We start from the raw sequence: 26,732 nt of genomic DNA, 5'->3' as shown, positions 1-26,732 counted from the left end.
CCTAATACAACAATACGAGCCCCATTAACAGAAAAGGAGAAAGGGCTCTGAGAGCAGAAAGTCTTTGTCCAGAAGACTGTTATGAACTCTCTAGTGTAGACTGAGGCTTTAGACAAAATTTCTAAAGAATGTCCAATTCAAATGCCTAATCACAAAAGATGTAGTTTCTTGGTGCTGTGATAAAGTTATTATTGGAGATTAAGTCTGGGTGCAGTAATAACTTCTAGTCTACAGAGGAACAGAAGCATGAATTTCGCAGCTCAAGGCAAAAGGTTAAATTAATATTTTAATGTGGTGCCAATGTGTTGCCCTATGTTCCCGTTCTGAGGTACAGTGAAAGACTTTCAGGGCTGTTCTCTTGGCATTAATACCTTTGTAGGAAAGGAAGAGAAAAGAGAAGGGATATTCTCAGATCATGCTCCTTATCTGTGTTCTTCTACATGATTTACTAATATACAACACAAGACAGACAAATAGAAAAGTAAACTCCCTCCCAATTCTGTAAAGGTTTAAGATTTTGCTTTTGGTTACTTGCTAGCAGTCTATTCTGGGAGGCCTTTTTTACTAGCCATTGCTTTAGTGACATCTGTGATCAAGCCACCCAGTAACATCTCCTGACTATACCACTGCTTATGAATTTCTACCTGTAGTTAAGGTAAGCAATGGACCAAGTCCTTCAGTTGGAATGGATCTATTATTACTTACTGTATGCTAATACTGAAAATGAAACCCCCATTTTGGGTTATTTCTTTCCGAACTAGGAAGAACACTTTTATACGTAACCTTTTTTGCTTGCATATATAATCAACAGGATCACAGATTTAGAGGTAGAAGGGACCATACATGGCATCTAATTCAACATTTTCATTTTACAGAGAAGGAAATGGAGATCAACAAAGCCTGCTGTGCCCAACATCACAGAGACAGGATTGGAATCTGGGTGCTTTGACTCTAAATTCACTGATCTTTCCAAGTATTACATTGCTTGTAATTTCTTAGATTTCCTGTTAGAAATCAAGTCCTCTCTCCCCTGACCTTGTAACATTTGTGAAAAATATTCTATAGGCTTTGTCCCCCCCAGCTCAAACTCTTAAGATAATAATAGCTAATTAAAGGTTACCCTTAGGCTAATTAATTATAAGAAATTGCCAAGTATAGGCCTCTCCTCAATATCTCTCCTGAATGTCTGTCAGGGCTGAGCTGCCCAAAAGACTAATTCTGGGTTCAAAAATACTACCCAATAGCTTAGCCACCTGCACCTGGTCCAATCAGCACAGTCAAAAAATTCAAGGACAGATACAAAACTAGGATTTATTGATAAATTATTTTCAGAAGTAACACTTGTTCATCACACACACACACACACACACACACACACACACACACACACACACACGAATAAACAATTACACTGCTGCCCAAGTTCCTGGTTTCCTACCCTCTACAAACATGGGAGATCACTGTTGGTGTGGAAACATTAATATTCATCACTGGTCAAAGAAGTGCTTCTCTGGAATAGCTGGATGGTGAAGTTGGATAGAGCACCAGCCCTGGACTTAGGAAGAACTGAGTTCAAACCCAGCCTTACTTACTAGCCATGTGACCAGGGCAAGTCACTTAACCCTGGTTGTGCCCACCCCGCCAAACCCCCACACTGCTTCTCTTCTCTCATAACTAAAAGAAGCAGTCTCTTAAGAAGGCATATTTGCTTAATAATTTCTCTACAGGTAATAGCTCAATAATTTCTAGGGAGGTGAAATTCAAAGAACCTATGTGGGTCAATACTGTTAAATGTATAAATTGCATCTTAAAAATATGAAATATCCCAAATACGACTGTTCTAAATCTAGACAACATAAAGATATAAATTACTTACTTTCACCTTCTTGCAACATTTTCAATAACTGAGCATTCCTTGCTTTTACTTCTTTATATTTTGCCTAATTGTCAAAGAGAACAAGACTGTTTAGTTTTAAAGGTAAATAATACAATATGTGAATCAAATCCAGCAACCTATGACCTAAAAATTATAGGATTCCTCATGGACATAAATCAGTTGAAGAGATGAAGTGAATAAAAATTCTTCATACAGAACATTGTATATTGTCCTCAACTAAGGGCACCCCCCCAATTTATTTACTTTTGCATTTAAATGGGCACTAGATCTACGATTTTATTAGTTTATTTTTTTCTCACTTAATAGTATTTTATTTTTTCAAATTACATGTGAAGATAGTTTTCAACATTCAGTTTTTATAAGGTTTTGAGTTCCAAATTTTTTTCTCCCTGTCTTCCCTCCTCCCTCCCCAAGACAGGACGCAATCTGATATAGGCTTTACAAGTACAATCATATTAAACATATTTCCACATTAGTCATAAGGCCCTGATTTCAAATCAGTATATAATATCTATATAAAAATGCAGATATTAATATTACAAATGATTCAAAATGAAGGGTGAAGGGATGAGGGTGAAGGAAAGAAGATACTATAATAGAAAATTTTCCTTAAGGGATTTTCATTCTTCATTCTCAAAAAGAAACCCAGACAAAAAAGTAAAGCATTTTCGATATTATTTCAGATAACAAAGACCACACTAATTATTCACTTATTTCAATGCCTGAATTAGTTCATAAGTTGAAACCTATGTGACTGACCATGCAATAGCAACTTACTGAAGAAGGCCTGGGACCTCCTTTTCAAATGTCTAGTGTATTTTTCTTTCATTCTAATAATTATAAACAGATAAATGTTAACTTCAGAATATAAGGCATTAAAAACATTTCTTCAAATTACTGTCCAAACCACAGGGACTCTTTCACATATTGTCTTAGAAGATAAGTTGAAATTTTGTTACAGGTTGTCCTGGTAAGGATAGAGATTACTAATAATTTTAGGAAACTGCATTTTTTAAACATCTAAAGACTATTGATTGTATAAGAAATTTCTTTTTTCCCTTTAATACATATGGAAAAGCACATAGGTTATTTGATTAACATATAAAATGAAAATTTAAGCTCTATGATTAATTAGTTTATAACATTTACTGCAAAAAACTTGGCACCATGGTAAATATAAATAATTATAATAAAAGCTAGCATTTACATACCATCTTAAAATTTGCAAAATGCCCTGTGTGTGTGTGTGTGTGTGTGTGTGTGTGTGTGTATATATATATATACACACACATGTATATACATACACACACATTATCTCATTTGAGATTTACAACCAACAAACCCTGTGAGATAAACAACAATGATGGAATTATCACCATTTTATGGATGAGGAAATTGAGGCTCAGAAAATTTTAATTATTTGGTCCCAAAGGTAGTATCAGAGACAGGATGTGAACCCAAGCTTTCCTGACTCCATGTTTAGAATTCTATGAACTATGCCTTAGAGGAATTGTAAAGAGTTGGACTAGATGAGCAATTTTTAACCTAGGGCCTACGAATTTGTTTTTTTAATATTTCAATAACTGTATTTCTACAAAAAGTGGTTTCCTTTGTAACCCTATACATTTTATTTTATGCACTTAAAAACACTGTTCTGAGAAGTTCATTGGCTTCACCAGACTCTCTGGATGAAATGGGCTTAAATGTCCCTTTCAGCTCAAAATATGAACTTTAAGGTTTGATTTTAATTAAGGAGGTATACAACACAAATACAAAAATATAAGTGATCAAGAGGCACATACAATACAATTACAGTTGTAATACTACATAAAGTACACAATTTATATATGACTAAGCAAATGCAAAGGCTAAATGAGAAAGATATCGCAAGATCATGAAAAGTTTCACCAAAGATATGAATCCTAAACAGATATGAAAATGGGAATAGACATATTGGAAGGCCATAACAGGTAGGACATTTCAATTTAAGCAAAGAATTAAATCATCATTTGGGATTCCTTAGTGCAGGGGTTCTTAACTTGGAGTTCAAAGTTCCCCAAAGGGTCCACAGATAGATTTCATGGGGTCTGTGGACTTGAATGGGAAAAAATACATCTTTATTTCAATATAACTGGTTTCCTTTCCAATTCTATATATTTTTTTCTATGCAGTTAAAAACTTTATTCTGGGAAAGGGTGCATAGGTTTCCCTAGATTGCCAAAAGGGTCCATGAAAGAATAACGGTTAAGAACCCTTGCCTTTGAGGTAGGAAAAAAATCTATGTGTGGGGTGGAAGACAGTGATTCAGGTAGTCAATAACCATTTATTAAGCACTTATATATACACTAGGCACTGGGGATAAAAGGAAAGGCAAAAAGCAAGTCCTTACCTTTAAGAAGTTCATTCTAATGGGTGAGACAACATACAGATAACTACATACATGTAAGATTTATTCAGAGTATATAGCAGGTAATCTCAGAAGAAAGTGATAGAGAGAATTGGGGAAGCGCTCCTGCAGAACGCAAGGTCTGAATTTGTCTTGAAGGAAGACAGGGAAGCTATGTCACATAGGTGTGGAGGAAAGAAATTTTACTCCTAAGGGTCAGCCAAGCCAGTGAAAACCATAAAGTCAAGAGATGGTGTGTTATGCTGAAGAACAGCCAGTTGGCCAGAGTAGCTGAACCACACAGTTGGTAAAAAAAAAAAAAAAAAAGCAAAGTGTAATTAGACTGGAAAAGGGCCACCTTGTGTATGACATCTACTCTATTAACCCAATACAGCTCTAACATTACTTAAAGCACTCTTGAATTTCCAGCTGTACCTCACCTTAACCATATGTGTTCTGAAATAGTTCTCAAATTGTTAAAGAAAACAATATTGTGCAAATTATATTGTATTTGAAATATACCAGGGGAGCTTCTTATTCAAAGAATTCTAAAATAAATCTTTTTATAAAGAGAAAACTTTGTAATGGCCAAAAAATTAATGCCTAATTAAACTGTCTTGCAAATTTGGATATCCACATACTAGGGCTACTAAAGCCACTACAGGGCTTTAAAAGTCAAAGAAGATTTTATATTTGATCCAGGAGATAGCAGGTTTGTAGAAGTATGATTACCATTCAGATATTATATCACTGATGATGGTTTTTAAAACTCACATAATGATGGAGCCAAGAAGAAGGACACTGCTACCAATCAGAAACTCTTATAATTACTTAAATTTAGGATAACTATCCTAGACAATACATTTCACCTGGCAATAGTAACTAAACACAGACCTCCCACTGAGTGATGTTATTTTTCAACTTCTGAATTTCAGCATCTTTTCTTTCGAGTTCCAACTTTAGTCTTTCTGTTCTTCCATCTTTCAAGTATACCTCCTAAAAAGCAAAACAAAACAAATACAAAATCCATTGTTTTAGAAGTAAAATTTTCCCATCATGCTTTCTTTAAAAAAGTTCTTTTTGGAAGTTTAGCTAAAAAGAAAAGCCTTGATTTGAGTTTCTTTTTCAAAAGTAAATTCAAGTTCCTATATTCCCATTTTCAAAGGTTCCCCTCTTTCTCTGTTAATATACCAATAACAATTTTTAATCTAAATTAAAATTCTGTGATCAATCTAAAACTTTAAGTATATCACATAATAAAATTATATCTCGAAAATATTTACAGGTCCCTTGAAATAATCACATTAGAAATACACTGCTGCTTTTTCTTTCCTCTAAAAGAAAGGCTTTTTTAGTCTTTAATACAAGCAAAACTCTGACAAAATTCTCTTTAAAAAAAATTATCTTTGCTCTTCAACCTTAAGAGCACATTCAATACAGATTAAAAGCAGAATAATACCAAAGCAAAAAAAGTATCTGGATTCAGATTTCATTTCTACAGAAAATGGATTAGGAATATGCAAAAATAGAATACATTTTCATGAACAACTTTCCAAAAAATTACTCTCTTACTTTTCTCATGGTCCTTATTCTTTAATGCATCATGTTCAGTTAGAAATCAATGTCTTTACTTCATTTCAGCACAACAAATCAATGATCACATCTACATGGGTATTGCCTCCATCAATCCAAATAAAAATCCATCTAAACGTCTTCTATAGAATTACAGGCAATTCTCATTAATAATCCATCCCCTACAGACGATCTGCTAGTTTGCAAGAGACCGTCTCCTAGATCGCTTATATTTCAGAACTCTGCAGCACTCAAGTACTTCCTCAGTCTTGTAATTCTTGTCCTTATCATACCTCTCCTCAATGACCTTATTGTGCCACTTCTAAGACTTACAGAATCACTGGAAATATGTCACAGTCTACATCTGCTCAACATGACTCTCCGTGTTTCCTGAAGCTTCTAATTTTTCAGAAACTAGTCTTCTAAGATTCACAATCACCAGGAGAACATGTGTCAAAGAGATGGATTTTTGTGCCAGAGAATAACTTGAAGTGTTGAAAGCACTGAAAAACATCCAAAGTATAACCAGCCTACTCTCTTCTTCGAGTTCTGGATACTATTGTCCATCATTTTTCCATTCTTTTGATATCCTTCCCACTCTGAGATATTTTATAAAATGACTCCTCAGTGCTTCAAGCTTATGTCACCCTCCAGCACAAATTTCCTTGGTGTGCATAGATCTTCTTCCTGTTTTAATCTTCTGACTTCAGATGCCATGTTAACTTCCTTGTGGAGTATATATTAGAGAACAAAGTGTTAAGAATCCAAATATGTTGGTTCCACTGCTACTGATGATGAAAACAAATTGTTGTAGAAAACAATGACATCTGTTCCATTTTCCATTTAATGATGCCTTCATTCCAGTTTAATAAATGAACACTCTTGGGATGATGTGGTTCACTTGGGTCTCAAAACCAGACTTTCTATAGACTTGCTTTCTTAAACAAGTCCACAGAAAATGCTATTTAAAATCATGCTTATCTGGGTTCTTTAAACTTTTCTCTTCCCATCTCTTCTGTCTTCAGCTTCACTTCCAATTTAATGATATTTTTTGAATGTGCAACAAGAAATATAGCTGTCTACTCTCCATCCTCACCAAACTAAAGTCAGAAAACCTTTCACTCATGTACTGTCTGCCATACTCTGAAAAAGCAAGGAAACAACTCTGCAAAGTATTACCACTTGTCTGCAGACATCCCAAAGCGATGTGATGAATAAATGCTCTCAATTCACCAAACTTTTAAAAATCCTAACGGGTTCAATTGTCTTATGTTTCCTACAAAAGGCATTCTTTATCTATGGAGTAAAAACACAGTGAGATGTTTTAGAGTATGATACCATTAATACATAAAAACTCAATGCTGAATTTAGATACCAGTGCTTTTCCTTACACCTGTCCACAAAACAAAAGTATTTGGAGAAGCCTAATATACATTAAACAGATTTGTTAATATCTATAAAGGTTAAAAACTCCAAAGAGAAACGCAAGGAGGTAATGTTGTCTCTACTATGAACAGTTTTTATCTAAACATTCTTAATTAGAATCCTAATTATTGTTACTCAAATTCAGAGAGTTAACAATAGACAATATATATTTATTTTTAGATCCAAAACCTTATTTCACCTATGAGAAAACTGAGGCACAAGGATATAAAATCATTTGTACAAGGTCACTCAGGTAGTCATGAGGCACAACTAACATTAGGGTCTAATTCTCCCAATTCTAAACCAACTATTCTCTTTTACACCACAATGCTACCCTTAAATTCTGAAATGGCAGAGCTGATCCTCATAAAAAGATTTTTTATCTTTATAAAACAAGTCATTATGATCTGCCTGAGTATGATTTTGGATGAATCCCTTAAATTCCCTAGGCCTCATTTTCCTTATCTGCAAAAGGAACGGGTTCACATTTGATTCCTTCTAAGGTTCCTTCCAGCTGTAATTTCTATGACTATGATGTTTGATGCAGATATTATTATTCTAAAATTTTTATATACCTAGTCTTAAGACTGTACTTTTGTTGTATTTAAATTATTTTGTTACGGTTATTTTGAAAGGATCTGGCTTTTCATTTTTGCCTTTCAGTATTGAGATATTTTATTGGAAAGTATAGTACCATTCTACATGGTTTTGGCTTCAAAAGATAAGAACAGATGACCCCCATCTTTACTACTTCAATACTTTAAAAATCCATGATTGGTCAGTATTAGCCCTTCCTCCACCAATGCAGAATACAATTCTTCTATACTTTAGTAGTAAAATGGTCTTAGGGGTTATGGCTAAAAAAAACACTTTTAAAAAAAGCTGACAAAAAAAAGTCAATTTAGGCCAATTCTCAAACAATATACAGTCATATATGAATAACCTCTCCAGCTCTGTAGTACCTGCTAGATTTTGGGCTCTTCTGGCACAGCATTCAAAAATTAAGGTCACTTCGACAACTAAATGAAGCCCTAGACTAGGACCTCAGTGTATGACTTCTATTCTATTAACCTAACATTAGTTAAAGCAGTCATGAATTTCCAGTTGTACCTCACCTTAACTATGTGTGTTCTGAAACAGTTCTCCAACTGTTAAAGAAAACAATATTTTGCAAATTATATTTGAAATATACCAGAGGACCTTCTTATTCCAAGAATAATAAAATACCTCTTTTTATAAAGAGAAAACTTTGTAAAGGCCAAAAAATTAATGCCTGATTAACGTCTTGCAAATTTGGATGTCCACATACTAGATTTGTTAAAAATGGAGTTCATCTACATTTCACACTTCTAACTTCCACAATTTCCAAGAGTAATTTAAGGCTTCGTTTCATAGGTGTGTATTTAAACACCTTTAAGAGAGCTCTTACAACATATTTACATATCAACGATATGTAATGTTAACCCTATGTTAACATAGTTAACAGGGACGAATGAGGCTTTTGTTCTGGCATCACCAAAAAGAAGACACCAGTTAATCTTATTATGACGGTAAGACTCACAGGCATTTCTTCATTTCTAACCAAGTTAACACTTGGGATATACTCTTGGCCTTAGCCTTCAAAAAGCAGAGACTGGAGGGATAGGAGACCATTAATTGGACACAGACTCCAGTTCCCTGCAGGGAATTCTATGATGTCCTATAACCACTCAAATGCATAAAGGGAACCACATGGTCCTGGAGATAGCAGCAGGTGAAAGTAATAGTGGAGCTATCCTGGAGTTCCTGGACTTAAGACTTCTCAGCCAAGTGAAAAGCTCTTAGATCAAGAAAAGATTGTGAAGAATGGGAAGTGTCTTAGAACTGAAGAAGGCAAATGATGTCTGAATTTAAGCGTGGGGGAGAGGGAGTGGAATGGGGGGGAGGGACAGAATAAAGATCTGGAATTAGTTGAATGGTTGGACACAAATAATATTAATGGTTCAATGTCAACCGGACAGAAAGTCTCCAGTGGAGGGGGCATCCGAGGAGAGATAAATGCTTGGTTCTGTGCTATTTGACATTTTTATCAATGAACTGGATAAAGGTATAGAAGGAATACTTATCAAATTTTCACAGATGAATAAGCCTGGGAAGAATAACTAACAGTGGGTAAAAGAAATCAGCTTCCACAAATACATAACACTAGGATAAATCTAATACATTAAAATTCAACAGATAAACATGAAGTCTTACATTTGGTTTTACAAAATCAACTTCATAAATACAGGATGGTGGAGATCTGAAGAATATCTTGGGGTCTTGGTAGACTGCAAACTCACTATGAAATCAGCAATACGATGCGGGAGCGAAAGTGAATGTGATCTTGGGCTGGCAGAAGAAACTCATAGCTTCCAGGAATAAGGATGTGATTTTCCTGTTATACTCTGCCTTAACCATACCATATCTTTAGCAGTGTTCAGTTCTGGGTGATAATGGTTTAAGGAGGGCACTAATCAGCTAGAGCAGAAGGTAAGCAGGATGAAGGGACTTGGGTCCATGTCATGAGGATCAATTACAAGAATTGGGAATGTTCTACCTGAAAAAGACTAAGGAGGGCTGTGTTCAAACACCTCATGGATTGTAATGTTGAAGAAGGATTAGAAAGATACTATGTGGCAAAACCAGAAGCAACAGGTGGGAGTTGCAAAAAGGCAAATTTTGGTTGGATGTCATCAGAAAAACTTCCTAACAATTAGAGCTATCCAAAAGTAAAAAGTATTACCCATGAAGGCAGTGGGTTTCCCTCAATGGATGTCTTCAGGCAAAGCCCAGATAACTTATTGGTTATGAAACAGCAAGGAATATTTTCAGGTATGGGTTGGACCTAGCAATTGAGGAAAACCAAGGTAAAGATCCATTCTATGTAACAAACCTGGAACATTCCCTTGATACCCAGGTCCCTGGGTAAATAAAGACCCACTGGAAAAGAATTGTCTTGATTGATTATGGGTTTCCTGTTGTTTTTTTTACATTTTCTATAAAATTAAATAAAGCCTGTTCTATACTCAATGATTGGTTACATGAGTGGTCACATAGAAACTGAAGGCCCTTTACCTTTTTTTCTTTTTGTATAAATAATGCTAGTACTTAGTCAATAAAAATCAATATAAAAGATATGCTATTCTATTATAAGTATAAATAAACTTATATTGATTTACTGACCATTGCCAGCAATATCTTCTACTGAACTTATAGGAAAGCTTACCTAGAAATAGTTTTAAGTTTTTCAAGTGCTCAGTAGAAAGAGAATGAATGCAACGGAGCGAAGTAGTAATACAAACAAAAAGACCCCAACTCCTCCTAACTGTGAATTATAATTAGCCCTGTTCTCAGCCACAATTCTAGCACTACCCTCACAACCTCTCAGCCAGTGCCACCTTCACAATCAACTACACTCAAATGAACTCCTTGGCCCAACTGTCCAGCATTTCCTGTAAACAAATATTGCATCTGGAGGAGACAATAGCTTTAAAGATCAGCAGCTGAGAAGCAGACTTTTCCAATATCTTCTCCTTTCATCCATTAATTCCTTTCGCCCAAGCCCTAGTCATTTCTGCAAAGATTTTCATGGAAGCAAAAATAGCTAACGTTTATAGTCAAAAGACTTTTAGGTATAGATCCTCATAAAAACACCATGATATAGGGCAGTAAAAACATTGCGATTCCCATTTTAGAGATAAGGAAAATGAGGATCAGGAAGTCAAATGATTTGTCAAAGGTCACAGAGCTGGACTTTAGGTATGCTGTGTTCTGGAACTCAGGGCACATATGCTTTTCTTAGAGTAAACTACATTTCAAAATAAAATCATATAGGTAAGCTTAAGGGAACTGAAGCAGCTAAATTTTTTTACTCTATAAAATTATAACTGATTGGTTATATCTGGAAAATACACATTTTAATTTCAGTATTAAAATGTTCATTGCGCTTTTAAGAGAATTTCCTACTTTACATGCCTGGCTGTGTTCATGGGCTGTACAATTATCTGTTCCGTTATATTCTGTGAGCTGTTCTCTTCTCTTTTCTCTAATAAGAATTTTATGAACATCATCTTCCAGTCTATTGAAGAATCCTCCATCATGTGATAAAGTCTGGGAAGAACTCAATTCCTGCCAAAATGAATTATGATTTACTATCATTCCACACATAAAGGTCAACACAATAGAACTACCCACCCACCAAAAGTAGGGCAGAAAATGAAAAGCATAATGATACAAGTATAGAAGCAGTTCCCCACTACTTCCCTTCCTTTTCTTGCACATCCCTCCTAACGGATAAAGTAGAGAGGCACAGAATGCCATTCAGGAAAAAACAGAGAGAAACACAATGGCCTTACAGTTATCTCCCCAGTGCTTCTCCTGTTTTTTTTGAAGCTAAATACTTCAGTCTTTGAGGTATGATTTTAAAACTATTTGATGTCTTCAATGCATAGACAAAATGGGTAGTTAAAGAAAAATATTTCCAAATATTTTCCCAACTATGCCCTGCTGGAAATTTCACTTCCTCCTCTATTGTAGAGACAGAAAGGTGAGAACAGTCTATGTGCCAAGTCACTGTTAATTCCCTAAGTTACACTTAATTCCCATATTTTCAAATAAGATTGAATCATCACCAAAAGTTTCCCTAGTCTTTAATAGGCTTATTCATTCATTACTCAGTAAACAGTAAGACTGACAAGCACTAAACACTGAGGTTCTTCCCTCCAGTGTTTTTGGAATGTAAAGTGTCTGAAAGCAATTGTTTAGCCATATGATATTTCAAACTTCAAAAGTCTATTATTTCATTGGAGAGATTAGCAGAGACTACTACCCCTTCATCCCTCAGTCCTTTACATTCTGATCCCTCCCTACTGCTTCAGGCTTTGTGGACATGACTGCCTTCCATATACTCTCAGGACTAGTCATACTAGCCCACTTGCTGTTTCTCATACATGACACCTGCTCTCCCATCCCTGTACATTTGCACCAGGCTGCTCTCATGTCTAAAATGCACTCCCTTGCCTCACCTCTGTCTCTTGGTACCCTTCAAGTGACACCTACCTTTTAATCATCATATAAATTCTCTATAAATTTATTCTGTTACACACATATGTATATCTGTCTTTCCCTGATCCTCCCCAAATCCTCCCATTAGAAGCTCCTGGAAGGCAAGGATTATTTCCACTTTTTCTTTGCCTTCCCAGTACTAAGTATAAAACCTAATATATAATAGATGTTAAATAAATGCCTGTTGACTGATTTAAGTTATTTTATGCATTGCTGCACCCCAAAACTCCACTTAATTCTATAATAATAGCCAATGTTTAATAGAATTTATTAAGATAATTAAATTAGCATTTGAATTGAGTTTTCAAAAAACGAATTTCCAAAAATATACTATAATAAAATATCATTTTAAAGGGCTAAAGACATAATCTCACTTCTACTACAAATACTGTTGTGCTCCATCCAACATCTCCAATTCCATTATAAGAACTAAACTTAGAAATGCCCATGAATTTTACTCTGATATAATATTTTCAGTAGAGGACAAATAAAATGAAAGACAACACAGGTCAACTCACCAAATTTTCCCTATGTATATTCATTTTAATTACAGTGAATAAACAACAAAAATTATTTTGAAGAAGCAATTCAAACTATGTTTTCTTCAAAAAGTCAGATCAAAGATAATACTACATTTGTGGGGAAAGGCTGCTCATAAAATTCAAAAGTTCTCTCCTGCCCACTTTGCCTATTGTAATGGTTCACAACCTGAAGCAATTGCTTGCTTCACAAGTACTTAATCCAAAGACTGGCAACATTTTATTGCTAGTTTGAGCTTAAATTCTACTTGGAGAGAAGAGAACTCACAAAACTACAGTAAATAAAAAACAACATGTAATCAAGTATGGCATGGCTGGAGGCTCATGCAGGAGGGTTTCCAGTTTGTGTTCATTCCTATGGAGACTTTTCCTTTTCCCTTGGGATGGGTTCTGTGTCTTCCCTTCTCTTTCCTCTATAGGATCCCTTGATGTTGCCACCTCCTTTCTTCCACCTAAATTTTTCTCTACCCACTATCTGAAACATGTCATATCTTCTATCCAACCTCCCTTATTCTCCTAGCAAATACATCTTGTAAGCTCTTAGTGCAGCACTTTTTATGCTTCTTAAGCACCTATGTAAACCAGTTATTTTTAATTTATATATACTTGGCAGACTGTAAGCTCAGAGAGGACAGGAACACTGTTTTATCTAACTTTATACCTCCTGTAATCCTAGTGTGTATACACACACACACACACATGTATGTATGTGTATACATATATATGTGTGTGTATATATATATATATATATACATACACACACACACATATATATACATACACATATAGTATTTTGTAAATGTCTGATATATTCAATAGTAATCCTCTAAGTTTTCTAAAGGTTTTTACTGTTATCTAGAGGGAAATTGATAAGTATTTATGAAACTAAAATTACAGTAATTTTTAAAAAGCTAACCCTATGTTTAATCAAACGTAAATAGCACTATGCCTGATCTTTCTTATCTCCTCCTCCTTGTTCATGGACTCTTCGTTTTGGTTCTTGTTCTGAAGTTACCCCACCCCATCCATACCTTCTCTATACCTCTTTATGTCCTTTCCTATGTTTCTTCTACACTCACACACGCTCCCACACACACAATGTCCTCACATACAGAACTTACAGACCCCAATGTGTAACAATGTTTCCAATAAATACTAATAATATCAGCTGAAAAAAGGGATTAATTAACTCCATATTTCATTTAAGAGAAAGCCCTCCAGATTGTCTCAACCATCTTACTGTCCCCCTTTTTTATGAAAGAAAATCCTGTCAGATCATTCCTTGTAGAAATTCAAAGGAAAGGGGCATTACATTAATGAGTTCTGGGAAGCCTTCACAGAAGATGATAGACTTTGAGGAGAGGAACAGGATTTAGATAGGTGGAGCGGCAAGAAAAGGACACTCCAGAGAAGGGAAGAAACTACAAAATACAGGTAGACCAGTTCAGAGGGAATACAGCAGTGAGCAGACTAACCAGCCTGGTGGGAAGGGTATAAACAGAGTAATACTTGGAAATACACTGAGTAGTTATGGAAGGGAGAGATTATGAGCTGCCTCATGAATAAGGTAGAGGAGGTTAGCTCTGACGTAGTGGTCAAAAAGAAGCTACTGAAGGTTTCCAAGCAGGAAAGGGACATGGTAAAAAAAAAAATGCTTAAAGCAGAATTGGCAGAAGTTTATAGGACGAACTAGATAGAGGAACACCTGGAATTACGGAAACCTCAGCTAAGAGGTTGCTGCAATAATACAGACTGGGATAATACAGCAATAATATGGTCAGTTTTAAGGATGTAAATCACTAATATCACTTTATTAGAGCCATCTGCAAATGCAAAGTAGCTTTGATAAATTTCTAAAGAAATAGCATAGCCTACATGGATATTTAAACATTCGAGTCCTAGAGAATTAAGAACTCTAAATACAACAATTTAATTTGATGGAGTATTTTAAATGATTAAATATGCAAAAAGGTAACTTTTCCTTTGACAAATTTCTTAGTGTCATAAAAGAATTAATGGCAAATTTTCAAAGCTACAAAGTGGTTTTCTTGGCAAAGTGATTGGTCTAGTTTGCCATTTCTTTCTCCAGCTCATTTTACAGATGAAGAAACTGAGGCAGAGTCAAAGTGACTTGCCCAGGGTCACTCAGGTAGTGAATATCTTAAGCCAGATTTGAACTCTGAAAGATGAATCTTCCTGACTCCAGGGCCAGTGTTCTATCTGCTGTGCCATTTAGCTGACCCCTCAACCATACTAGGATTCTCACAGAAGTTTGGTTTTTTTTTGGAGGGGGGAAAGCAGGGCAATTAGGGTTAAGTGACTTCCCCAAGGTCACACAGCTAGTAAGTGTGTCAAGTGTCTGAGGTCAAATTTGAACTCAGGTCCTCCTGACTCCAGGGCCGGTGCTCTACTCACTGAGCCACCTAGCTGCCCTATAAGTTTTTTTTTATTATCCATTAACAATCCACTTTCTTTCTTAGAACACATTTTAGAAATATAGCAAACAACGAAAGGATAGCCAGGGATAGATATATTCACCTGTGCCTAATATAGGTGGCTAGATGCTTATTTCCCAGGCTATATCAATTAAGATTTATTTTGGCAGATGTTGTTATGCAAATTGTAAAACAGTTCAAAAATAAGTTAAATAACCCAATTCCATATATACACAAAATTTTCTGTCTCCAAAGAGGCCAACACTGGAAGTGATTATTTTAAATTGCCTCTAGGTAACTATGATATGTAACAGTTCATAAAGAATTATGTATGACTTTACCTAAACTCTAAAAATTATTAGCTAAAAAGATAAATTATTGTGCTTTAAATTTTGATGTTCTTTTATAACCATAAGTTTTTTTTAATAATTACATATAATTATAAAATGCTTTTATAATCATCATTTACAGTTTTCTTTCTTGGCCTAATAATCAAAACAAAATTTTTAAAATGGTTATATATTCCAGAGAGAAATCAAAGTATATTAGTAATAAATTCATTCCTTATTTGTGCTGATGGTGGGGACTATGCTAATGAAAAGGACTGCTGGTAACAGACATGTAGAAATGCAATAACACACTCAATCTCCCTGAAAATAATTAAGAAGATAACTAATAAATTTTGTCAGTATTCAAAGTTATTTAAATAAGACTATCCTCAATTAAAAGCATGAGCACAGTTTCCAGTACTCTCCAATCCTACCAAGTCTGTAGAAAGCTATAGGCAAACAACAAAGCACTAAGCCATACCTCAACAAACAGCTCTCTGGAATAGAAAATTATGTTAATCTGAGAGATGGTGAAGGTTTGTGCTACCCTCTAATGGTAAAACGATATAAATCATATTGGCTTTATAACTTCCAAAATTTCCTTTCAAACATACATTTCACTTCCAAACAATTTCACTTCTATGGACACTGTACAGTGTGTTTCAAATGACTACATAAAATTTATCATTTTCCTATCCTACACAACTTCTCAATGAAGTTTTGAGCTTAAGTGTGTGTGTTCTGTCTAAACAGAAAAGACTACTGTCAGATGGTACTTCATATTAACATGGATTTTAATATTTACTTTATTAAGATGTAGTATATTCTTTGTAACTCTTCAAAGTTGTTACTAGTTCTATTCAAGACAGCCTTGTGATTTAATGAATGGTTCATTTGGTAATATCACAAAATTATTAAATATTAAAAGTTTAAAAAAAGAAAAGTACTTCCTGTGACAAAGGCTAGTTAAGACTTACCTCAGTTTTTTTACTAAGGTGATCTGAAAAAGAAAAAGAAAAGAGATAATGATTCCCTAAATAAAACAGAAGCATTTACAATTTAAACATTAAATGGTTTCCAAATTAGAGAGAAACTAACACCATATAGGTTTAGTCAGCAAAAGTGACCTTCCTATCTATCTGGAGACATCAGCAAAGACATCTAGAGACACACCAAAATTTTGCATTATAACCATTCAATTTGCTCCCTTTGAATTCTTCTGTTGTTGTTTGATTGTCTCAGCCACATCCAACTCCTCACAACCCCACTTGGGATTTTCTTGGCAGAGACAGCTGGAATGGTTTGCCATTTCCTTCACCAGTTCATTTTACAGATGAGGAAACTGAGGCAAACAGGGTTAATTGACTTGCCTAGGGTCACAGAGCTAGTATCTGAGGCCAAATTTGAACTCAGATCCTCCTGACTCCAGGGCTGGCACTCTACCCACTGCACCACCTGGCTGCCCCTCTGAACTATGTCCAAAACTGTACTCCTCTTCCTCCCACACTTCTTTCATCTTCCCTCATTTTGTTGATAGCACTATCATTCTTACAGTCACTCAAGTTCAAGGCTTCAATGACAGCTGATGCTTCCTTCTCCCTCCTTCCCTTATATCCAGTTGATAAACTTCTTTTCCAGGGACTTTCTGTTGTGGTCAAACTGAATTCACCAAGCATCTTCTTCCTCCTTCATACATATGCCCAGGATATTCCTCATTCCTGGAACTGACTCCTTTCACATCTGCCTACTTAAATTCCTTTCCTTCAGGTCCTACATCAGGTGCCCACCTTCCCTACTAACACTTCCTGGATCAAGTTATCTTTCACTGTTTATGTTTTAAAAAAAAAACCAACAAAACAAATACTCTATCTAGGCTCCTTCACTTTACCTTTATCTCAATCTATTCTATGTCATCCTTATTGGAAGACACCACAGACTATGTTTTTCATCTTTGTATCCTCAGCACCTAACACACTATATAGTTTCTTAATAACTGTTTGCTGAATTGAATTAATGCAGTATTTGATCTTAAACCAGGTTTTAAGAAATATTTCAATTTGTGGATTTTCTCAAGACACATAATTTTTAAACAAACTTTGCCCCCTCTTCAAATTAATTTAAATTTTTATTTTTAAATTAAAAAAATAATAATAGCTAACATTTATATAGTGTGTACTATATGCCAGGCATTATGCCAAGAGCTTTACAATTATTATCTCCACTGACCCTCACAATTACTCTGGGAGGTAGGTACTATTATTAACCCCACTTTATAGCTAAGGAAGCTGAAATAAACAAACAAAAGGTTAAGTAACTTGCCCAGGGTCACATAGCTATTAAGTGTCTGAAGCTGCATTTGAACTCAGGTCTTCCTAACTCTAGGCCTCACACTACATCCACTTCTTTACCAGCTGCAGAAATGTGGCTAATGTTTCAAGAGAAGTAACATGGCATAGTAAAGAGCCGGTCTACTAGTCATCAAAGACTTCAAAAGTCCCACCTCTGACACATACTGCCTACAGGAACCTGGGAATGTCAATTAACCACTGAATACTCCAAATAACTCTCTAATTCTATAAGGTGTAGAGCAGTTGCTGAAATGGGTTTCCTCACCAGGAGTTCCTTACATCCAATGAAATCACAGGTGTACACACACACACACACACCCACACACACCCCAAACTGCAATATAATTAGGGAATGAAAAACTCAGAAAAATCAAACCATAGCTTTTGTCAACTGTCCCCAAAAGCCAACTATCAATAGCTACACTGCCACACTGTTAAAGAGTTTTGGAAAATACTTTTTTTATTCACTAATATCATGGTGAGAAATTTCCAGTTTTGGGCTCAAATCTTTAAATTAATGAATTTACAGGTAAAATAAAGACCAATGACTTTACAGAATAAAAAAAATTATATATAGCTAATAGCACTAAACCTTCACTAGTTGCTATAATGCAGCAGTACTGTTCAGAATCCGAGACATCATACAGTGTCTGGCACCGTAATTTGTAGAGTACAAGTCAATCTGCATAGGAGTTTCCTTCTCAGTAGGCACTCTGTATACCAATAAAATCATAGATCCAGACCAAAAAAAAAGTGTAGACAATCTGCAATCACTAAAGGACTTTACTGGTTATCTATTCTACCCCTTAACTATAGGAATTACTTCTAAATTACCCAGGTTTATCTAGTCTCGACTCTGCTTCTCCCCTATTCCCCTTACAAATAAACGTCCCAGGAAAACTAATTCTGCTTTCTACTACTGGACAGCTAACAATTAGCTATTAGGAAGTTTTCCCCTATAAAAAAACTAAATTTGTCTCTCCACAACTTCCACTCATTGCCCCTAGTTCTGCTTTCTGAACAGAAAAAGAAAAAAGCAAAAAAAAGTCTAGTCCTTCTTTCACTTGACAGCTTTCAAATACTTGGAGATTACCAATTTATGTCCTCCACCAAAGTGATCTCTTTTCTGGATCTTTCAACCTATCTTCACATGGAATAGTCTTCTGTCCTGGTTGCCCTCTTCTAGAATTATTTCCACTTGTCTATGTCTTTCTTAAAACCAGAATCATATGATGGACTCGAGTTACAGAATGAGACGTGTTTTTGGACACAGCAAAGCTGTGCATTTGTTTTGCTTCACTGTGTTCGTCACAAGAATTTTCTTTTATCACCGGGGGGGGGGGAGGGTGGAAGGGTTGTTTAAAAAAAAAAAAAAAGAGGGTCACGGACATATTTAAAAATGTGTTGAAGAGAAGTCTGAAAACAACCAGCATCTCCTCCTTTACTCTAGGTATCTGATGAAGAGGCGGTCCTTCTAGCAAAGGCCTCCCATCTTTATGCATCCTTTACTCCATCTCTTCCCATCTTCTCTGGTAGATCCAGTTCTCTATCTCTGGTTCTTCCACACTGCTTACTAACATACCAAGGTTTATCTCACCCTTGAAAAACCTTTACCAGTTCCTATTTCTACTTCATGCTGTGCCCACCTAATCTACAACCTCAGGTGTGAAGAGGAGTAAGGAGTAAGACCTTCTTCTGACTTCTCTCCTTCCATCTGCCACGACAAGGCAACTTCCACTTCCTGCTGCCAGCCTGATCTCCCAACCGAGACATAGAAACTTCCCGTGAAAAGAACAGCAACCTTCCCTTTGACCTCGGGCTTTCCATCTCCTCCTACAACAGTTACTTGAGGGAAGAGAAAAGAGGAAAACCCGTGAAGAGAGGACGTCCATCTTCTGCTGCACAGTTCTTTGCCTAATCTCCAGCCTTCAGAGCAAGAGCATTCAAAGGGGCCTCCCAGCTGATGTTCCACTCATCTCCCAGCCCAATCTCCAGGCTCCTGAGGAGTGGGGACTTGTGATTCTATGAAGAACCATCTCATACCTAGTAATACCCTATACATCCCAGTGATTCTGACTCCTATAGGTCATCCTCCAAAACCCATCCCCTACCACCCAATTTCTTATTCCTAGTCCTCTCAACCCTCCCACCATAAAGTTCCTTTGCGAAGATGCCATTCAAGTGTTTCTATTCTGCTCATTCTTTTTGTTGTGCAGGACATACATTTTGTTCCCGTAATTCTCATTTTTTTTTTTTGGTATCAAATTTGTTTTATTCTTTACACTTCCTCATTCATCTTGATTCAGTCGTTAGTGCTGCTTCCGTCTGAAGGAGCATCCTTCTGTAAGTCTGGCCTTGCCTCCAGTAGGCTGACAGAGTACAATGGAGCACCCGACACAGAGGACCACCGTTTGCGCGTGGCTGAAGACAGTGGTGATTTTGTAGCACCCTGGGAACTTCACGTCCATGAAATACGAGTTGGGACTCTGCACCAGGCGCTTCTTCTTGTGTTTCTGCTTCTCCTCCTCAGGAGAGGGGTGCAGGAGGTCTTTCGCGAGAGGCACATTGGCGCGGGGAGATCTTCACCGCCGGAATCTCATTTCTCTTTTAAACAGCATGCTGTTGTTCCATGTTCTCATATCACACAGGGTCTTCTGTCTCTGCGAGTGCTGGATCACTTTTCTTCATTTTGCAGTACTCATTCACAGATGCCTGAACTTGTTCACCAGGTCTGGAGGCCACAATTCCTTCCATTGTTACTGTTTTTCCTGTTGATTTATCTATTTATATATTCAAGATCTTCCTGAAATCTTGAGTACTGTCAGTCTCTTTCCCCCCCCTTTTATTTTCCTTATCACTCACTTTCTGACTACCTCTGGTGGTAGTTTTCTTGCTGGCTACAAAGTGAATCCTCCCACATTAGGCAATTCACAGTTCATCCACCAAGGTGTATACCCTGAATGAGTTGTAGTGGTCAGAACTGACCCCAGCGGGATGCTGAGCTCTTTCTCTCAGGCTTGGTGAAGTGCTACAGTCGCTCACATATGTGACGCCCTGTCCTGTTAACCTGTCTTATTCCCTCTGTTTCTCAACTCTCCGGTCAGGCACCAGCAGATCAGAGCCTGATTCCTCACGCACTGGAAGTACTTCACAATGGAAGTTCCAATCTTTTAATTCTTTACTCCCCAGTCCACAGATTCTAAGATCCAGGGACACTGGCCTTGCTGTTCCTCATCCATGACACTTCATCTTCTAACTGTGTACCTTTTCACAGACTGTCCCCCAAGCTTGGAATGCTCTTTCTTCTGGAATTTTTTACTTCCTTTAAGACTCAGCTCAAACCCCACTTTTTCCAAGAGGCCTTTCCTGCTCTTCCTTCCTCCCTTGCCTTTAGTTAGTGTCTTCCCTCTGGGATTACCTATTTACACTGTATATGTCTTGTATGTACATAGTGGTTTACATGTTGTACCCTCCCTTAGAATACGAGGCTCCTCAGGGCAGGAATCCTACTTTTTACTTTATTTACACTATCAGCACTTATTACAGTGCCTGGCACATAGTAAACACCTTATAAATGCTTGTTAATTGGATGAAGCACCTAGGTGGTAATGACTTCTTCCGCCTACCTTAAAATTCACATAAAACTTTGCTTTATAATTCTCAAATGAACTTACCACAGGATATTGTGTAGCATACTGCTCTGCTGGTTTCTTATCCTCAGATTATATGCCCCTTGAGGGATGAGATTCTGTCTTTATGTGATTTTTGTACCTTCCTCAGCATCTAAGCAGAGTGCTTTCTGCAAATAATGCTTTTCACTGGAAGTATGGTATATTATGAAATATGCGACATTTTTCCCCTGAGTTTACTGCTGTGACATTATAAGCAAGGCCAGAACAAATACTTGTGTTTTAAAGACTAGGTTAATAGTAGATAAATAAGTTTCTCTATTTATAAATACAGCCCATTTGCTAGCATCTATTTCATGCTAAGTTTACCACTTCCTATATTAAAAATAATGTGGTTTTTTGGTTTGACTTAAAAACCACAGAGGGTGATATAATTACCCTCTGTACCCACTAGCCAAAAGTTAAACACTATTAAGGTGGTATATCATAAGAGATTTTTTTGTTAGTGAGTTCTACTCTAAAACTAGCTATTTTAGTATGTTCTAGCCTAAGACAACTTGAGGAGGAAAGTGATAAGTAACAGATGAAGTATTTAACAGTTGTTTTGTGTTAGTGCAACACATTTGAATATGAAAAAAAACCATATCTCAAGATTACATTTTCTAAACATATTATTCAATTTCATTTAATAAGGCTTATAAAAGGGCAGATCAAAGAATTATAGAAAGTACAACTACGTATTAAGGCATTTTGTTTTTGAATAAATATTAAAAATTATATAAATACTACAAAATTGTTTTTTGCTTATATGGAAAGTGATTTTTGAAAATGTAAATAGTTCATGTGGAAATAAAATTCATATTTTGGAGAATCCAGGAGAGTATTTAAAACAATCACAGAAGAAACTAAAGAGACAAGACTTGCAGCTCCAAATGTTTAATCGAACAACGCATACCTATGTTTGCTTCCGACTGGAAGTCTTTCAGCGACACTGTGAGCGGTTTGTCCCTCCCCTGATGATTCTTTCTTTTTTCTTTTTTATTCACACCTTTGGATTGAGGGGAAGCATTCTCGACGTTCTCATATTCCTGAGATGGATTGAGCACAAAACAAAAGGCGTTAAATTTTACTTTTTCAAAGTCCATTCTTCAATTTGTAATTAGCTTCTCACTAAAGTCCTTTGTTCCCAAGAGAAAGAGAAGTGCTACAAGATAAATTTTACCTTGGGCTTAACTAATTGAAGAGGGACTTTCCCCACTCATCTTCCGCAAGAAATGTGATGGACGAGGAGCATGGAATGACACATACATTATCTTTTTTTTTTTTAAGGTTTTTGGGTTAAGTGACTTGCCCAGGGTCACAAGTGTCTGAGGCCAAATTTGAATTCATGTCCTCTTGACTCCAGGGCTGGTGCTCTATCCACTGCATCACCCGGCTACCCTGAGACATATGTTATCAAACATCACTTAGCCTGACTACACTTATTTGTTATAAGTAAAAGCTTCTTTTAGGAGAGATGGATGAATCAGTGGGTAGTAATAGATGCAAAAAAAAAAATAGGGAAAAGCATCGATAAAACACTAAAAATACACACAAGCAAAGTAAAAGAGGTTCAGAGGGGAACACCAAAAGGGTAGTTTTATTACAACATTACATTTAATAAATACTTTTTAAAAACCTCGAACTGTGTTAACAAAACTTCTATTTCATATACAATCTTTTCTGTTTCTCATTGTTATGTGGAAATGTTCGTGTTTGTGGATACTTATTAAGTTTATAATAAAAAGAAGTTTAAATTTAAAAATAAAATAAAACCAAAAAATCAAGGAAAGGTCTCCAATGTGTTGGGCAGACGCTTTGTGGTAAACTTATGGAAGGATAAGGAGAAGACACAACGGATGGATCATGGATGGACTGTGATCTGCACTGTATATTAAAACATTCAAAGCGATAAAATATAGTAGTTCCAAAATACTAATGGCTGAGTTTTTTGAACTAGTCATTGTTTAAATAGCTGCCTTCCTTACTGTCCTCTTATCAATCAAAATTCACTGTCATCAATGAGACCCTTACTACAATGCTTATTGCAAACACTATAAACACTGAACTTGAGTACTAGACCTACAGTTCTATCATGAAAATGACTTACAAAGACCATATTTTATAGATTCATTTACTCACTAGTATACTAAATACGTACATACATATATAAACACATAAACACACACACGCACACATATATGATACAGCTGAGGCTTCAGCTTTAATGTTCAGTTAATTCACCTGAAAATAAGAAATCAATACTCTATCACATTCTATTAATCGGAATTAAAAGCTTTTCAGGGAAATTTGAGTCTACTTAAGTAATTAAACTGGCATAGTGGCTTATTCGTGTTATTTTAGCAAATGTTTCAAAGATCTGAATATCAAAGTTACAAAATACAAAGTTACAGTAAATACATTAAGTATGACAAAGGACAGGAAAACGAAAGTAGAAATATTTTTAAACAAATTTTATTTTTACTACTAGTTTTAACCTTTTTCTCTAAAATGTCAAAGAGAAAAATCATCTATATCAAACTTCATTTCCTCTCATTTCCTAGTTTTGGATACAAGGATGAATGGACAGTTAAATGGATTTTTAAAAAAGCAAGTAAGATGGAGAGCAAGCAGCAAAGGCAAAGAATAAGAAGCCCCCCTAAGCCATCAGGAGGTTAGCTGTATTCAAAGAAAAACTTGGGTTACCTTTAAAAAAAGCCTATAAAAATTAAGTCAATTTAATATGAGAAATGTATACTTTTTTTTCCTAGTTTAAGCAAAGCTGATCAGTAATAATGTTTTTAAAAATACTTCTGCACACACCAAAAGCTTCTTTTTAAAAAATTAGCTCTAAGAAGCATGTCTATACTGTGTCTAATATTAAAGATGAGTGACAGTTATAAATTCTGAGCCCCAAAGGCAAAAATGTCAGAAAAATGCTTCTTTTGCCCTTTGTTAATTGCAAATTAAAGGGCTCCCCAGCAGAGAGGGGTCCCCTCTTTTCTGACATACCTATATTGAAACTGCTTGTGCAGCACTTTGTATCTTTGTTTAAAAATGCAAAGTTTTTTTTTAAACGGACGTTACTGCCTTTCTTCATTTAGAAATAACAGCACTGAAACAGACAATGCTCAATTTATCCTTCCATTCTCTCTTAAAAATCTTAGGAGGAATGAGAACATCTACAATAGATTGTTATAAAAGAATTTACTCAAAATTTTAAAGTTCCACTTAAGATTTGAGAATCTGCTTTAATATTAGACATGCACTTCTAAAATCTGCAGCTGAATGAACATAAATACCTTTTTGTGTTCTTCATATTCTAGTTTGCTTAGCAACAATGCCTTTTCAAGATCAGCTTCAAACATTTCAGATGTCAACTGAAGGTAAGGAAAGAGAGACTCATGATTTAAGTCAAAGGTCAATAGTAACATCATAAATCGTACAATATGTCCAACGTACACATACAATATACAACATGTACGTGTACAATGTAACAAATGCTCAGATAAATTCAACATTTATTCAATGCTTACAATTTTCATGGCACTATAAGAAGTGCATAAAAAAAAAAGGGTAAATGTGTGCAAGATTAGGAAGCAAACAGGTTAAGCATAAGGGTAGGAAAAAAAACAGAGAGCAGAGGAGAATTCTCCCAAGAGGATTATACTAATTTATCAATGTAACTAAAATACTAGCAGCCTTATTTTATCAAAGAAAACTGATCAAGGAAAAAAATATCTTCCAATTTGATATCTGATTTCTCCCCTTGGCTGTCAATAATTTGCTATATAATCCTGACCTCATTATTAAATTTAAAACAATAAACCAGAAAGTCCGAAAATAAACCCTTTGCTGAAGGCAAGGATGATTCGGTTATATGACACGGGCAGAGGGGAGAACAACCTGCCTCTGGCTTAATTAATCTATGACTTGGGCAGGTCATTTCACTTCTCCTCACTTGAATGAAATGACCTCTCACACCTCTCCTGGCCCTAAATTAATGATATTATTAAGCTTTATTACACAGCATAGTATTTCAAAAGGCCTGCAATTTAATAATTGTGGATGTTTTCTTCATCTACAAATACAGATCACAACTCCACCACATCCTAACATCGTCTTTAGCCATTTACTGCAGGAAAAAAAAATAAACCAGTAGTCACCCCTTTGGTGATAACCCCACGGCAAACTAGGTATCATCCTAGTTACATCCTAGTTAGGTACAGGAGTCCTCAAGCAACAGGCATATATCTGCGGGCCAACATCTTCTAGAAACTAGAATTCACTAGCATAGTATTTGACAATGAGTAGTCTCTTTTTACAATTTTTACAATTACAAGGCATAAGAGTAAAACTGCAGTGGAGGATACAAAACACTGCTTAAAATAATTCAAGAGAGCAGTCTTTATCAAGACCACCAATTATGCTGTGCAAGGTATTTATCACAGGCACAGAAATTTTTAAGGAACATATGTAATATAGGAAGTGATTCTTTCATACTACCTCTAGATTCCCTCAGCACTCACTCTCTGGACTTTTTACACTCTGTCCTTCGTTCTCTTTACTAAATCCCTATGTAGAAATCCCAGCTCTTCGATCCGTGTCGCCTTGGGCAAGTCCCAACCTCTGGGTCTCAGTTTTCTTATTCCTAAAATGAGAAGTTGGGACTGGATGATTTCTAATGCCCCTTTCCTTGCCAGATGGTTGCCAAACATATTTCTACAATTCTTTAAGGATTTCAAAGTAATTTTTTCGTAACAACCTTGTGAAGTAGGTAGTGTAACAATGATCACCAACATTTACAAACAAAGAAACTGAGACTCAGAAGGTTGAAATTACCGACCCAAGATCACATAGTTTTATGAAATGCCAATCAGGATCTGAATTTAGTTCTCCTGACTCCAAGGCTCAGCACTTGTCACCACTCCATTATAGCTGCCTCCTTTATGTCCATCATAGTAAATTTTGGGGTATATACTGCCTCACCACTCAACTCCAGAAATTAACTCTCCCCCATAACAAAGAAAAAGTGAAATGAAAGTAAT

The 26,732-nt window shown here is 35.9% G+C and overlaps 2 protein-coding genes across 4 annotated transcripts in view; both read right to left on the bottom strand.

Moving 5' to 3' along the window:
* The window catches only part of GKAP1 (G kinase anchoring protein 1), a 59,494-nt gene that overhangs the window by 4,136 nt on the left and 28,626 nt on the right, over positions 1–26,732 (bottom strand). Inside the window, exons 5-10 of one of the 3 annotated variants that reach the window (XM_036739364.1) lie at positions 24,987–25,064; positions 22,601–22,733; positions 16,646–16,668; positions 11,277–11,429; positions 5,178–5,279; positions 1,877–1,940 (exon numbers count right to left, since the gene is read on the bottom strand). In XM_036739364.1, the coding sequence (XP_036595259.1) occupies positions 1,877–1,940; positions 5,178–5,279; positions 11,277–11,429; positions 16,646–16,668; positions 22,601–22,733; positions 24,987–25,064 (553 nt within the window). The remainder of the gene's footprint in view (positions 1–1,876; positions 1,941–5,177; positions 5,280–11,276; positions 11,430–16,645; positions 16,669–22,600; positions 22,734–24,986; positions 25,065–26,732) is intronic. The other 2 variants (XM_036739366.1, XM_036739365.1) reach the window with 2 other exon arrangements.
* On the bottom strand, positions 20,308–20,770 carry LOC118831058 (40S ribosomal protein S27-like). The gene is made up of 2 exons (XM_036738224.1): positions 20,715–20,770; positions 20,308–20,596 (listed from the first exon to the last, which is right to left on the bottom strand). Exons 1-2 carry the CDS (start codon positions 20,768–20,770, stop codon positions 20,326–20,328), a joined length of 327 nt encoding a protein of 108 aa, XP_036594119.1. The 3' UTR covers positions 20,308–20,325.

The sequence above is a fragment of the Trichosurus vulpecula genome, chromosome 9 (genome assembly GCF_011100635.1).
Source record: "Trichosurus vulpecula isolate mTriVul1 chromosome 9, mTriVul1.pri, whole genome shotgun sequence".
NCBI lineage: Eukaryota > Metazoa > Chordata > Mammalia > Diprotodontia > Phalangeridae > Trichosurus > Trichosurus vulpecula.
Note: the sequence above shows the minus strand (reverse complement) of the source record. Positions and strands in the feature narration are given on the sequence as shown.